General features: G+C 36.7%; 1 protein-coding gene across 12 annotated transcripts in view; it reads left to right on the plus strand.

The window, feature by feature from the left end:
• Nucleotides 1-11,442, plus strand: part of mef2cb (myocyte enhancer factor 2cb) — a 183,513-nt gene extending 172,071 nt beyond the window's left edge. For 10 of the 12 annotated variants that reach the window (XM_034170077.1, XM_034170079.1, XM_034170084.1 and 7 more), the window contains 4 exons: nucleotides 3,578-3,750; nucleotides 5,228-5,357; nucleotides 9,334-9,469; nucleotides 9,756-11,442. In XM_034170077.1, the coding sequence (XP_034025968.1) occupies nucleotides 3,578-3,750; nucleotides 5,228-5,357; nucleotides 9,334-9,469; nucleotides 9,756-10,104 (788 nt within the window). In that variant the 3' untranslated portion in view covers nucleotides 10,105-11,442. Of the gene's footprint in view, nucleotides 1-3,577; nucleotides 3,751-5,227; nucleotides 5,358-9,333; nucleotides 9,474-9,755 lie in introns of those variants that run through there. The other 2 variants (XM_034170085.1, XM_034170089.1) reach the window with 2 other exon arrangements.
• The last annotated feature ends 4,510 nt before the right edge of the window (nucleotides 11,443-15,952 follow it).

The raw sequence follows: 15,952 nt of genomic DNA on the forward strand, positions 1-15,952 counted from the left end.
CCAGCAATGAGAATGAGCGAGCGGCAAGATTGAAGAGGCAGCTGCCTCTTTGCTAACGCGGAGCTAAGTGGGTCCAATACAAAACCCACACGTGCACCCATAAGCGTGGCTCGTGCATAAGCACATCATACAGCATCAAGCCATATACCGCCAGAACAAACTGCTCTTCATACATGTCACAAAAACATACAACAGCGCACAAAAATCAAAGTTTTCCAAACGTCTTCCGCTTTTACACGTTCACACGTGTCAGCAGAGACACCGACTCGCTGTGTGTTTTTGTCGTTTTTTTCTGTCAGCCTGCCTCATTTTCTCTCACCGCTAGCGCGAGTTTACTCTTCAGATTGTTCAAATTGAGCTTTTGAGACTTTTCATTTCCAAACAACAAAACCCTCGCTCTCAAATTAAACAAAGATCAGCGAGGGAAATTGCCCAGGAAGACATCTGCGACTCATTTTCCCCTGGAGTATATGATTAGGAAATTCATTTATGTCTAACGTATAATTCCTGCCCGTCTTTCAAGTGGGAACGTCCGCACAGTGCCCTGTGTTCTACCCCTTGGAAGAAGGGAGGAGGAATAAGAGGAAAAACAGCCTGTGGGTTTGGGCTAGAAACTAAGACGATGTTGCTTGCAAGAATGCTGCACTCTCAGTTTTTTAACAATGTTGCTAGGACTTCGAGCCACCAGTTTTTGGGGAAGAAATGGGTGCTGCACTTGGTCCTGTGTATTCAAGGGAATGCAGATCTGGTGGCAACCTCAAGGCAGGGTCTTTGTCTGGAAGAACCACACGTGTTTAGCTCTGATGGCCAAATGATGGGTCTGATCCCTCTGTGGTCTTTCTACCCATAATTAGATGTTTTTACGGGATCGCTGGCTGCTGTTGGGCGCACGTAGCTTTAACTGACAGTGACAGAGGTGGAGGGTGAGGTCATCATGATTGGATGCTTTCGTTGTGTTACTGCCAAATCAGCAGCATGAAAATTAAGAAAATAAAAATAAAAAGATAGGTCTGTTTGATTGTCTGTCATGAAGCATCGCTCTCATGTCTAAAGCGAATGTGGATTCATACACTGACAGGGAGAAATTATTGGTCAATAAATAAATTAGTCAATAACAGCCATTCTCATAATAAAGAAAACAATTATAACTTATTCCATTTGTTGAGGTTTTGTCTTTATCTCTTATTTGAGGTCAACTGATTTAGACTGCTGCACAATAAGGCCTGGCTGGTTTAACAACTTGTTCGTAGTCTTTTGAACTGGTTTTAACTTGTTCCACAACAATGATCAAATTATTTAAGTTGTCTCATATTTGATTTTTAAAGATGATTTCGTTCTAGTATTTCACACCAAAGATGCAATACTTCAAACTGTTTTAAACTATGTTTAAAGATATTCCTTCAGACTTTTTAAAAACCAGACATTACCTTATTTTTCAATAACTGCTTAGATGCTTTAAAATACAGGTGACATAAAAACTAGCTTTCATCTGATTACGTTAAAGATAAGACACTATATATATATATATATATATATATATATATATATATATATATATATATATATATATATATATATATATATATACAAGAGCCTTTTTTAGTATTAAAACAAACTTTTTGTTTTTTACATGTATATATTTTAGTAAGTTAACTTCTTAAAAGATGTTGGTGTAGTGGTGGTGGTGTTTTGTCAGTGATGGTGTTTTTAAACTGTGAACAAATATTCATTGTTGTGTTTTTTTTTTTTAAACAGTTGGACATTGACCGTGGTTTCAAACATTTTGACCACAAAACTGGAATTGTTACATTTAATTGTTATGCTTAATGACTTAAGTGAAATAAGTTACTGATCTTGAAAAAAAATTAAAGTACCAATTTACATATCTATTTCTGAGTAGAATGGAAGTAAAATAAAGATGTTAGAATAATGAAAAAGAAATAATTTGACAGCTGAATAACACCAAAGCCTTTTAATTAAATTAGACTTAACTAGTCTTAACTAGTAACTAGTAACTAACTAGTAACTAGACTTAACAAAAATCAGGTATATATGAAAATAGTTAACTAAATGCTTTACTAAACTTGTAATGTATAAACTAGCTTTCATGTGGTTAAATAACTGGTAATGTGGCTTTACATGGTTATACATGAAAGATAGAACACTTCAGACTGACTTTGTGATGTTTTGAATGTATGTAAAACTGGTTCAAACTTCAAGTTATGTTACTTTAATATAATTTTCAGCAATAGTCAGAATGTATAAACTGCTTTTTCATCTGGTTAGAGATAATTTGATCTTAGATTGTTTTATGCTAAGAATAACATTTATACTGATTTAATGTTGTTTCAAACATTAAAAACAGGTTAAAATCATGTGTGCATTTTTCAATAGCTTTAACCAGTTTTCAACCAAACAACCATAATTTCTTTTAAACCAATGGTAATTTAAACTGCTTTCATTTAATTAAATTGGAGTGGTTGAGTTTTAATGTGGATTTAATTGGTTTTATACTAAGGCTAACATATGATAAACTGATTTTATGCAACGTTAAATCTACTTTAAAGCAGGTGCAAACCAGATGTTGGCTGATTTATATCCATTTTAACCACTAATAAACCAACTTTCATGTGTTACCTGGCTTTCTGGGTATATTCAATATAATGTGGTTCTAATAAAGGTTAACCTGCTTTTATGGTGTTTAAAACATATTTAAAGCAAGTTTAAACACAGTTTTTAGCTTACTTTACACTAGGTTTTACCAGTTTTCCACAAAATTAAATATATGAAATGGTTTTCATCTGGTTTTAAATTCATCTGAAAACTGCTTTTTTTGTCATGTACCTGGTTCAAACAAAAACTTAGCTTATTTTGTACAGGCCAATTTTACACAAGGATAAGTTAAGTTAGAAATAATGTTTTAGACTGTTCTACAGTAAGTAAGGACTGAACATTTTAAATTGGTTTTGTGGTATTTTTGAACATATTTTAAAAGGTTGTGGTAATTTTCACTACTTTAATTCATTTAAAACCCAAAGGCAGCATGTGTAAACTGCCTTTATGTGATTAAATTAGAGATAGTAGTTTGTTTGTTTTTTAGCTGTCATAAAAGAATTGTATATTTAAAGGCCTTTGAAATGACTTTAAACTGGTTATAAAAGAGATAATGTTGCTGGTTTCAAACTGCTCAAAACCAGTGGTAAACTGGTTTAAACAGGTTGAATTAAAAGTATGGATATGTTTTGTTTTTTGTCTTTTGTTGAGAGATTTGTGCTTACATTCTGACAAATTGTGATGACCATTTAGTTTTTTTTTTCAGATATTTTCAGATATTTGATATATTGAATGATTAATCAGTTAGTCATTAAGATGACTGACAGTATAATCCGTAATCAAAATAATTATATATTACTACTCTGCAAGGACTTCTATAGGTCTTAATTAGCAAAACGGACAGCAGAGTTTCCAAGACTTTTTTGAAAACATCTTTGATAGCACTTAGAAGCAGCTGGTTAATTTCAACTTTTTTTTTTTTTTTTTTTTACTAATTCTGCTGTGTTTATCTCTGCTCACTCAGGAAATGGGTACGGAAACCATCGCAACTCGCCCGGCCTGCTGGTCTCTCCAGGTGGCATGAACAAAAACATGCAGGCTAAGTCTCCTCCGCCAATGAACCTGGGCATGAACAACCGCAAACCTGACCTCCGTGTGCTCATCCCACCTGGCGCTAAGAACAACATGCCCTCCATTGTGAGCAATCACTCTCTTCTGTTTTCATGCCATTATTCCTACTTTGCCCAAACTGTACACATCTCCTGAATCGGTGGGGGTCCTCCTGCTATATTTGTGAATTGTGCATTTCTTTTCATGTCTGCTGCTTTCATCTATTCATATCAGCCTTGGGTTGATGAGGTTATGTTTGTGATAAGCTTCAATTTAGTGAGTTGGCACATTTATTGTTTTATCATGTTCTTGTGGCAGATTGTAAAAGCACACCCTTGCTTGTGTTTTCCATTTGACCCAAGTCTGATATATTGTCACACACATTTATTTTGCTGTGTCTGTGCACTACTTTTATTCCTTACAGTACGGTATGTTAAGTTAGCCTTGTCACAGTAGTGCCTGGCCTCCTATTTTCACGTTAGTTCTGTTTCCTTTGGCTCAATCCTGTAGCAGCTCCATCACCTATATAGCTCTATGCCCAGTCGCCACGTTTGAACGCTCACTCCTTCAGTAATCTCTAATTTGAATTTATTACCCTTCCCTTTTAATGCCAACAGTCTGAGGATGTTGATCTGCTGTTGGTAAGTCAGACTGCCACTCAGATTTAGAAATGGACCCTAAAACATCACAGGTATTATAAACAGGAACCGATTGAAATGGTTCGAAGGAGCATAGCATGTAGGGCTGCCAAAGTAGAACAACGACTGTGCTCCTCCATCATAGCAATAGGGTCCAGGGTTCAAAGCCCAGCCATCCCACATTTTCAAGCTACAAGTTAACATGCATATCTATACTGGACCCGATTTGGCGACCACAAGCCAGTACAAATTATTTAGTACAGAGCATAATATCCTTTAAATGAAATACCATAGTCTGTCTTTTGAGATTTACATGATGTTTTGTTATGTAGATGAAACTTTTTAAGAAGTGTGGTCCCCACTCCACTGTTAACTTTCACTTTCATCGCTGCTGAGTGTGCTAAAGGCACTGTCACCAATGTGTGGATTTATAGTGCCATCCAGTGGCGTGACAGGGTAAAAGCAGCCTGGCCTGTTTTCATGTTTATCTGCTCCTGATGTCCTTTTATCCTGTGGCCATGTGCACTGAGACTGGAGTTGAACTCCAGCTCCGATCCTTTAGGGTCTGAATCTCGAAATTCAGGGCACGTAAAGTTTGCATTTTCTTCTTGCACCAAGTTCTGATTATTTCTTGTCAAACACTCCCCTCCGCCACAGCAAAGTGCCTGTCCCTTGCCGTCGCTACCCTGTGTTGCCGTGGAGACCGATGGTGTTACTATAGCGACAGTGGGTCCTCAGAAGAGGGTGGTAAATGATAGGGTTGGCAGGGTTCAGCCGTGCCGCATGTCAAGTGATTAATTTCCCCAGAAGTTGGCGTCACATTTGTTCTCTCAGCATCTGTCGAGTGAAGGAACAAAAATCAAAGTTTGTAGATTGTTTTGTTTGAAGTTGTTCTCAAACTTCTTCTGTCCCTGTCTGTTCCACAGAACCAGAGAATAAACAACTCTCAGTCAGCTCAGTCATTGGCCACCCCAGTGGTGTCAGTAGCTACTCCCACTCTCCCAGGACAAGGCATGGGTGGTTACCCATCTGCCATCTCTACATCCTATGGTACCGGTACGTATCCCTGTGTGTACACCACATTGTACAATCAGATCTCTTTTTATGACAAAGTCACTGGAAAAAAAAAATTTCTGTTGCATGGCGATATCGCCAGAACAGCCGCCCTGCAGCAGGTTCTGGTTCCTTCCTCGATGGGGCTAGAAAAGGCCATGTTGGTTTAATGGTGGAGCAACCAAATTTGTTGTAAATGTGCAACTATAAAATAAATTTTAAGTGTTTATGATGAAGGCTGGATAGAGTTCACAAATTTTTGACACCGGTGCCAGCACTGATACTTTGACTTCAATTCCAGTTCCCAAATGATGCATTTTTCAATACCAGTATTTACTGAAATGAGTAAAATTTAAAAAAAAAATAAAATTCTACTACACCTTACAGTGCAAGTCTTTGTTATATTTTACAGCTCCATAGCACATTCCAAGCAGTTTTATTACATCAAATACATATCTGTCTTTATGTTGCAGCACTGTGGCATTTTTCAACATACTGTATAACATACTACAATAAAAAGATACCAATTTACCACAAGTTGAACATCTGTTATAGAAGGAAAAAAAAAAAAAAAACGCTGTAAACTTCAACACTGAACTGAGATTAGTGCTGGACCTCCTGAACCACTGCAGCATTAGAGTTGGACTAATAACACTCATGTGAGCTAGTCACCTGGTTGTACTATTTTCTATCATGTATCTATTTGGACATGTTTGTGCAACATTACGTTAGGCAGCCAGTCACCATCACTGTAAAAATCATCAAGGTAGTTCTACTAAAAAAACTTAAGTTCAATTGATGTTTTCAAGTTCAGAATAAGTTTTGTTTTAATGCAAACTTTTAAGTTAAAAAAATTATCATTAATTTAACCACTTTTATAACTTTTGCTTTGAAACAAAACTTATTTTGAAGTTCAGTTTACTCACATTTTTTAGGCAGCAATTGAACTTAAGTTTTTAAAGTACAACCACCTTGATCATTTCTGTAATGCTGCATTCTTAGAGATTGGTCTAAACATGGTTGTACACTTATATTGGCTTACAGACACTGATTTATACATTGGGTATTGAAACTTGTATCAAATTACAAGGAATTTCAGTTTTTGCCACAAAAATATTGAAAGTTGGTACCCAGCCCAACACTGAAAAAAGTGAAACATCAGTGCACTTAATTCAAAGTACTTATTTACATTGGTCTAATGGAAATTGTGGTTTCCAGTTTAAATCTGCTGGAATCACTTTACCAAATCATAAATATACATTGTGAAAAACTAAAAAAAAAAAAAAAAAATAGCTGTAACAAATTACATCAATTTTTTAAGTTGATCCAAAGTATATTTTCTTCAGTGTATGTGCAGCTCATCTTATTAATCCACACATACAGATACATAACAGATTGAGTTAACAATAGAAGTTGTTTAAAAATCATATCAGTTACCATTCTGACAAGACACAAATGCAAATTTGGAATATTTGGGAAACCTTACAGGCATACAAAAAAAAAAAAAAACACTCCACAGCTAACAACACTGAAAAAAGAGAATAGTTGAACCAGATTAAATGAATTGTTTCAATTAGTAACATTAAAATAATTTAAGTTGTTTGAACTTAAGTTTGTAAGTTAGAGTTGATCAAAATTACTAACTTAAATTCAAATAACTTAATTCATTCAGGTGTTACCAATTGAAAGAACTTTATAAGTTGGTTCTTTTTCAGTAAACAATCAGGATAAAGGCTGCTCTCCTGTAGGTGGTGCTCTCTACTCCTTCACTCACTTAATATTGGACTACTGTCGACCTGTTTCTCAGTTTCATCAGTTTCTTGTTCCTGATAGAAAGATTTGACAAGGAAGCAGTTTTTTTTAATCATGCAAGTACAGCACAGCAAACTTCTGTTATAAGAGCGGCATGTAAATGTTTAACTGAACCCTGCTCAGTGGTCAGAGAATGGTCATGGTGGCAAATGTCAGTTTTCTCCTAAGGTTATGTGGGAGGCTACTAAAATTCTTGGGAGGGGCTATAGCCCAATCAAGCTCCACCCTACAGCTGCAGGTACACTTGAATTATTATTTTTTTAAATCTACTTTTTTCCTCCAAATTGTGTATCAAATAAATGCGACGGAAAATGGGATTAGGATATTGAAAACATTGCTGTGTGTGTCCAAATGTACTTGCTCCAGCTAGTTGCTAATGAGATGCAGATTCTTAAAACAATAATAATAATAATAATTAAAGAGGATCATATTGCGCAGAATCTGTATATGTCTTCCTTTTGCACCTACATGTTGTTGGGCTTTTGTATTAAACGCTCGTAAAGTCACAAAATTCTATGTCTGTGCTTATAGAAATGTTATTACTATGTGTAATCCAAAAATGGTTTGTTTTATATTTCTGTGGCATATGTCACTGTAGAGCTATATCTGGATACTTGCTGGTTCTCTATGGCTCAGTGAGCTGGTCTAGCTTTGTGCTACAAACCTGTGCACTCTGGTATAGAGATGGAGATACCCAGTCTCCAGAGAGAGAGAGAGAGAGGGTGTGACCAGCATCAGTTCTTGTTCACACCTAAAAATACTTAATTTTGTTTGTTCTAGATGCATCAAGAACATGATGTTTGTAAACCCTGTCACCAGCAGTACTACATCCATCCATTTTCGCTACCCACTTACAGTTTTAATTTATTGAACTTATAGTGTGCCAAATCCTGACAGCGTTGCCTCAAGGCGCTTCCCAGAAAACAACAGCAAATTAAGCAAGATCAAAGAGCATAATTAAAAGATTAAAAGCATATTTAAAAAGTAAAAAGAATAAAAAGCATAGTAAAACAATATGTTAATCATATAAAATAGAAAACAAATGTGCCTTCAATCGCAACGTAAAAGTCTCAACAGAGCCGACTGCCTCACTAACACAGGAAGAGCATTCCACAGGACCAGGGCAAGATAAGAGAAGGCTCTATTTCCCACAGAATTTTTATTCACCCTAGGGACACAAAGTAAGCCTGCGTCCTGTGAACGCAAACCCCGGGCTGGTACGTAGGGTTTAAGTAGATCAGCCAAATAGCACGGTGCCAGTCCGTGAACAATTTTATAGGCCAGTAGCAGGACCTTAAAATACTCCAATTACTCCAGTTATGGGTGGGTCCCAGCAGTCATAGGTTGTGAGGCAGGGTGCACCGTGGACAGGATGGCAGTCTGTTGCCGGGCCAGCAGTACTACATAGTATTGTTAATGCTCATGTATGTCTGCGTACTAAATAACTCAGAAATGGATGAACAGATGTTCACTAAATGTGGTACACTTCGTTTGGTGTTTCTGTATTATTAACATTTGGAACTCATCAGTCAAAGGTTAAGATTGGTAAAAATCAACTCTAAAAAACACATTTTCAAAAACAGATTTTCAACACGCATCTCCATAAAACCAATAGGGCTCGAGAGATGAAAAGCTTACATCAGTCAGTAGCTCAAAAAAAATGTCTGAACAGATTTCATTCAAACATAATGGGAATATTACTTGAATAGATATTTAGAGGTGATTAGATTTTGGAGTAGTTTTGTTGAAGGTCAAAAGTCAAGGTCAAGCACAACATGGTCTGAAAAGCATATTTTTTGCATTTCTCAACAACCAAAAAAAAAAAATCCAGAAGGACGATATGTTCATCTGTAAAATATTTTGATTGATTGGTATGAATGACTTCACAAACACCATTGCAGACATATGTATATTTGCTTGTACATTGTATATGGTGGTGTGCAAAGCACTCAGCATATGCATCGGCCCTCTGATGCCTTGCATTAAATGTTACACAGCATTGTACCAGCAGAGGATGCTGTTGCCACACATTTATTCCAGAGATCCCAGTGTAACGTCACAGCAGCATTTATCAGCTGCATTGTCTTTGCATCGTTGCTTCATGCGATCTGAAAAGCCTATAATCTGTTCCCCCTAATGTCTTTTTTTTCCCTGTGTTTGTACACAGAGTACTCCCTGAATAGTGCAGAGCTGTCCTCCATGTCTGGCTTCAACAGTGGCAGCTCACTTCACCTTGGCTCAATGAGTGGCTGGCAACAGCAGCACCTGCAGAACATGCAGCATTCAGCCCTCAGCCAGCTCGGGTGAGTGAGTGCCTTCACCCAGATGCAGGGTGTTTTCCAACACAGTGCATGATTTAGTGCATCAGTTCTCACAGGAGATTTATTTTGGTGCTCCACACTCATATCTATAAGAGTTCTTCACTGTTCTCAACCTTCACTTGCAAGATCCAACACAAACATGACACCTTTCTGTTTTTTGCGTGCTTGTATGCAAACACTTGCATGCACATTACTGTGTAAGAGACTTGAAAATCACCTTCTCACTTTGTAACTCTATAACCCCTTGCGTTTCCTTTCCTTCCTACAGAAATTGCTCTAGCTCTCACTTATGTCAGGGTTCAAATCTCTCCCTGCCCTCTGCTCAAAGCCTGCACATCAAGTCCGAACCTGTTTCTCCTCCTAGAGATCGCACCAGCAGCACACCGGGGGGCTACGGTGGCGGGGTACCACATCCCCAGAATCCCTCGTCCCGCCAGGACTCGGGACGCTCTCCTGTTGATAGCCTGAGCAGTTGTAGCAGCTCCCACGAGGGCAGCGACCGCGATGAGCACAGGAACGAGTTCCACTCACCTCTGGGACTGGCCCGGCCCGCTCTGGATGAGCGCGAGAGCCCTTCAATCAAACGGGTGCGCCTGACAGAAGGATGGGCGACATGATGCCTCCGTCGTCACGCCCCACGGTGCCCCGTGTTGCCCTGAGTTGCCCCTTGAGCCCACAACACGCAGCGCAGTGATCCCCCCTCCACGAGTCACCGCCCTTCTCTCCTTCCTTTCACTTGATGTCATGAGTCACTCAGCACCCAGCCCCTGGGCCTCCCTCATTTTATCTATTTAACGCTGAAGGAAAGAAAAGGGACCCTTTAAAAAAAAAAGAAAAAAAAAATGTAATTGTATTTTTTCCTTTATTTTTCTTTTCTTTTTGCTAAGTGTGTGTGTGCTATACATATTGACTTTATATAAACTAATAGGTGTGTTGTAACGGGTTTGGGGGGAGGGGAGGGGGGGGGCGCTGGTTCCAGGTTCCAGTTTTTTTTTATTTTTATGGGGAACTATGCATAAATTGTATTGTGTGTGGTTAAAAAGAATCACGTATGCATATATCTTTACACCTTTGTGTGAGTATATGCATATCAACAAATAAACAACAACAACAAAAAAAAGTCAGGTACTTTGTTTCATAAAAATTTGCCTCAGCGATATGTCGGGGACGAGAAAGGGAGAGAGAGAGAGAAAGAGGGAAAACAAAAAGAGCGAGTGTGTCCGGTCGACCTTTAGCACTTGAGTTTGGACAAATAACACATGTACAGTTTCATTGCTATTTACCTTCTCTGCAGTTCTCCCTTGCAAAAATATGTGTTAACATTAGATGATGTCATGTTGCAGGTTCAACGTATTTATGTAAATAAATGAGGGTCAGGAGGGATGGGGGTGGGCGGGGGGGTAGAAAGTTGTCGAGATTTATTTGCTCTCAAAACGAAAAGCTAATATGCAACATTTGAAGGATTGTACAGGTAAAGAGGCGGACCCGATGCTAGACGCGTGGAACCTTTGATGATTTAAGCGCTCCCCTTAAAGAACGGAGCCGCGCGAGGACCACCCTTTGATCTAAGAGCTACGCTAGTGTAATCAAGTAAACTCTGGATCTAGTATTAGCTATTCAGTATTAATGAACAGAAAATTAAAAAGAAACAAAAAATTGTACGATACACTTGCTTATATTTTCATATGAAAGGAAATACAATGCAAAGCATTTTGTGGCTTTTTGTAGTTTCTATAAGCCAGAATGTGTTTTTTGATAGCTTTGCTAATAAGAGGATAGTTCATCCAGAGGAGAAATGACGGGCCTTTGAAACCCAAAGCCATGAAAAAAAGAAAAAAAAAAAAACAGACTGAGATCCAATTGCTTTGCTGAACTGTTTTATCTTTGTAGAGGTTTGTTTTTAAACGTGTATTTCTAATTATATATAATAATGGTGATATTAAGAATCTTTAAAAAAAAATCTGTGAAATTAACATGCTTGTGTATAGCTTTCTAATATATAAATATATATAATGATGATTTCTGTTTCTTAGTGGAGTTTCTATGTGCGGTTGCACATGTTGTCTGGTTTGTTTAATTTGAGCTCTGAACTGTGCTGTTCCAGGGTGTATTTAGTTGAAACCTGAAAAAGCAGCAAGAAAGCATCACCGGGTATGTTTGTTTGGGGGGGGGGGGGGGGGGGGGTGTTAGGGTGCACACAGGCCTGAATGCTGAAAATGCAACCTGTTCATGGGAAAAATGTCACAAGAGTGGAACCGTGAATGACACAGACGATCATCACGGCGATAAAGAAATATGCCACCATTCAAGGTTGCAATAATTTATACGGATTAGATGTTGATTTAAGTGCATCAGTTTTTTTCTTGAAAATTTCAATCTTGCGTTGAAGCTGCTGCACAATCTGCACACTTCTGAAGAATATTTATAGGAAGATGCCATTTACAGTGACGCTAATTTGATCCTGTGAATCCTTTAGGTTCCATTCTTCAGAACATGATTCCACATTAATTTGATACAAATCACTGACGGTTCAGGAGAAACCGGTCATGCTGGTTTTGGGAGAAGCACAATTGTTTTTTTTTTTGTTTTGTTTTTTTTGTTTGTTTTTTTAGACAAATAACAGTTTTTGATTTTCCTCTCTTTTATTTTTTGAAGAAAACAACAACAACAAAAAATTACAATGAATAGCCACATATCTCTCTTTGCTCCCACTCCCCATATCTGCTGTCACTTAAGTGTTATGATATTTATATATGTGCATATTTCATGCAGGTTCATTATGTTGTTACTGTATACAGTCTGTGTAGTCAAACAGGGGCAGAGCCTCTATTACAGTGTTCTTCTCTTTTATTTTTTAATTCAAAAGGTCAAGATTAAAACACACACACACATATGCACACATATTTAAAAAAAAAAAAAAGGTGTGTCAGGCAGCGTAAGTGTGGAGAAACCAAAGCCAGTGGCAATTCTGTGTTGTAAACTCAACTTTTATTTTCAGTTATGTTTTTTTTTTTTTTTTGCAAGCATTGAAACAAGACAATAAAAGATTTTTTGCTCAATTGTACAATTGCTTTCACATTTCAGTTGCAGTTTCTCGAGCCTTCAGCTTTAAACATGTTAAAGCAACTTTTTTCATTTGTGTATTCGTTGTCCACCGTGTCTCCTTGTGCAATGCACCTGAAAACAAGATGCTCCATGCAGGCCTGATCACACTAATTACAATGCTTCATCCTCACCCTCTGCGGCTGTGCAGTATTGACAATATTGTAACCAAAGATGGAAAACAAATTTTGTCTTCATATATATATATATATATATATATATATATATATATATATATATATATATATATATATATATATATATATATATATATATATATTGTGTCTTTTAAAACGGAAGCCATTATTTTTTGTTGTCTGTTGCGCTTTTTCATCCTTTAACGAGACTAAAATGTTGGTACCTCAGAATTGACCCAAGCCGTACCTCAGCTCGTGTTTTGATCAGTCACTTGCAGTGCAGAGGGGAAACCGTAAACCTGTACAGCCATGTGTAATTACATACCATTGCTTAAGGTCCCTACGCATTCACATGGGATTCTTTGTTGCTCCACTGTGTTTGTGGTTTATTTAAGTTGTACTCAAATGCTGAAAAAAAAAATGTTTAAAAAATGCTTAAAAAGTCAGTCTGTAGGATCAAATGTAGCTTGTATAAACCTTAAAATGGGGGAGGTTTGGAACTAATGTTTTCTGGAATGCAGGAGCGGCTTTCAGCGGCATAAGCTGGCCTTTGTCGCCACTTGAGATGAAAATGGTATTAAATTAAATCCACATCTGTGTAACTCAAGGGACTTGATTCAGCTGTATGTAGTGAAATCGTGTGGGGATGAAATAAAAAGTCTCCTCTGCTGGAGGGAAAGGCTATTTGTATTTTGCAGAGATTTCAGTAAAGTTACTGGCTTTCTTAGTTATCTTGATGTGACTTGGTGTGACTTCATTGTGTTTGACTCGTTCCTGCATGCACGGGCCGCGTTCATCTCGTGCAGACTCGACAGCAGAAATTGCATTATCTCCTTTAAATGGAAGGCCACATAAGCACACAGACACAGACAGATCGCGTGACACTCAAATAATGACAGATGTTATTTTCACATTTGTTTCCTACCATTTGCATTAAAACAATATGCCGTTTCGTCATAGGTTTTAGCAATGGGGGGACACATATTTGACATTTAACATCAAAGTTCAGCTCACTTAGTGTTGCAGAGACTTCATCTGTTCCAGTCATGCTTTATGCTACAGACAGCCCACATGGATGTTAAATTGACAGTGGAAAAAAAACAAACAAAAAAACATTAATAATCAGTGCAAAAACAATGAGAAAGAAAGATACTTTTTTTTTAAATAAAAATCTCAGAGACACTGTAAAAAGGTTTTGCACAGGTCCATTGCTTCTGCAACAAAAGAAATAGAAAATGACAGTGTCAAATTAATGTTCTGGTTTCACTGTCATAATCATTTAAAGATTTCTGATGCACATAAACTACAAACCACACTGTGCAAAATTTTGAGGCACAGTTATGCCATTTCATCATAGGTATTATCAATGGGGACATACAGTTGACATCCCTGTGGTTTAATCTCTTTTTTATCACTATGGCAACAGAAAATGACATTTGAGATGTCCATACATTTCTGTTCCAATCGAAATGATTATTTTTGTCTTATTAAAAAAATTAATTATAGCAAACCTCATTTTCAAATAAAAAGAAGAAGAAGAATGATTAAAACATGATTTCTATTGTGTACTGCTTGGTGCATGACTGCACAAAGAAAGCGTGATGATCACTCAGTAATCAAATAATTTGCTGAGCGTGATTAAAAATTTATTAGAAAATGCCAGAGTTGTTTTTAAAGGTGAGAACACACATTTTAATTCTTTGCACTTGTTTATGGTTATTTGATATTTGTCTTTTTGAAGATTCAGACGTGAAATGTGCCTAAATCTTTTGCACATTTTGCAAGGTGGTCATTTTTTGTTATTGACACATTTAGAATGATAAAGACAAAGATGTGTAACATGCATACACACATTTTGAACTACATATAGCAGGACATTTAGCTTTCATTTATAACATTCTAATAGCAAGTCCCTTCAGCTAGGACTTGTTTCACTCGGGGTCGCCACAGAAGATCGGAGGTGGATCTACGTGTAGATTTGGCACAGGTGTCACGCCGGATGCCCTTCCTGACGCAACTACATATTACATGGAGAATGGGCAGGGGTGGGCCTTGAACCCGGAACCTTTCGTACTGCACGCGCACTAAACCTCTTGGCAAACAAACAAATCAATAATTTTATGAAAAAAAGTAGAAATACAACAGTAATAATAATAAAGCAAATATATATCAATAAATGAATTTTGACGGGTTTATTTTCCTAGAAATGATTTTGATATTTTCATTTTGCACCCACTGTCTCCTCACGTTGTTAAATAGTGTTGTGTTGTGTTGTGTTGTAGAATAAGGTTTTTGTTGATTTGTTTTGTTGTGTTGTTTGGCCGTTATTCGTTTATTTCGGCCATGAAATACGGTTTGGAATTCCCCAAAAGTAACCTTGAATTTCCGGTTTAATTATAAATCAGCATTTCTAAATAGTCGTTTGGAGGAAGCCCTTAATATGATTAATTTACACAACCAATCCTGACCACCACAATGAAACATGAATTGTAAAAAACATAAATATCTTACAGTTCGTTTACTTTTTCCAAATTTAGACCAAACTCTGGAACGAAAATAACAGTTGTATTGCAGTATTAAATGTTTATATGAGATGTTTATATATATATATATATATATATATATATATATATATATATATATATATATATATATATATATATATATATATATATATTTTTTTTTTTTTTTTTTTTTTTTTTAAATCCGTGCAAAATATATTTTATTTTTCAACGAAAACACTTTAGGTATTGAGGTTTTTAAACTTACAAAGTCAATGATAACATCAATACAATTTAAAAATATAATATATTCAATAATAATATGAATAACTGTTAAATGACTTGATGGTGTGATTCTGTGAAGACCCAACTGGATCGAATTTAACATGAAATTAGTTTTTAATGTTTTATTTGATATCAAAATGACAGAAAGACAAATTCCCGAAAGTGTACTTTTTTATTATTATTTAGGCTTTATATGGCAGTTAATGTTTAATAACAGCATGCATATTAATTTGCAAAAGCTCTTCTTCTTACATTAAATACGTCCTTTCCGTTTTAGTGAATCTGGCGGTCACTTCCAGATCTCTGCGGTGACTATTTGGCCATAACTATAATCTGTCATGACGCACAAACACTCACGTCTTCTGATATCCTCAGAGTGATGGTAGGCCTAAATCTGACCAATAAGTAGGATTAAATCCTAATTAAGAGCAAAAATGAAA

Source organism: Thalassophryne amazonica, chromosome 5 (assembly GCF_902500255.1).
Source record: "Thalassophryne amazonica chromosome 5, fThaAma1.1, whole genome shotgun sequence".
Taxonomy (NCBI): domain Eukaryota; kingdom Metazoa; phylum Chordata; class Actinopteri; order Batrachoidiformes; family Batrachoididae; genus Thalassophryne; species Thalassophryne amazonica.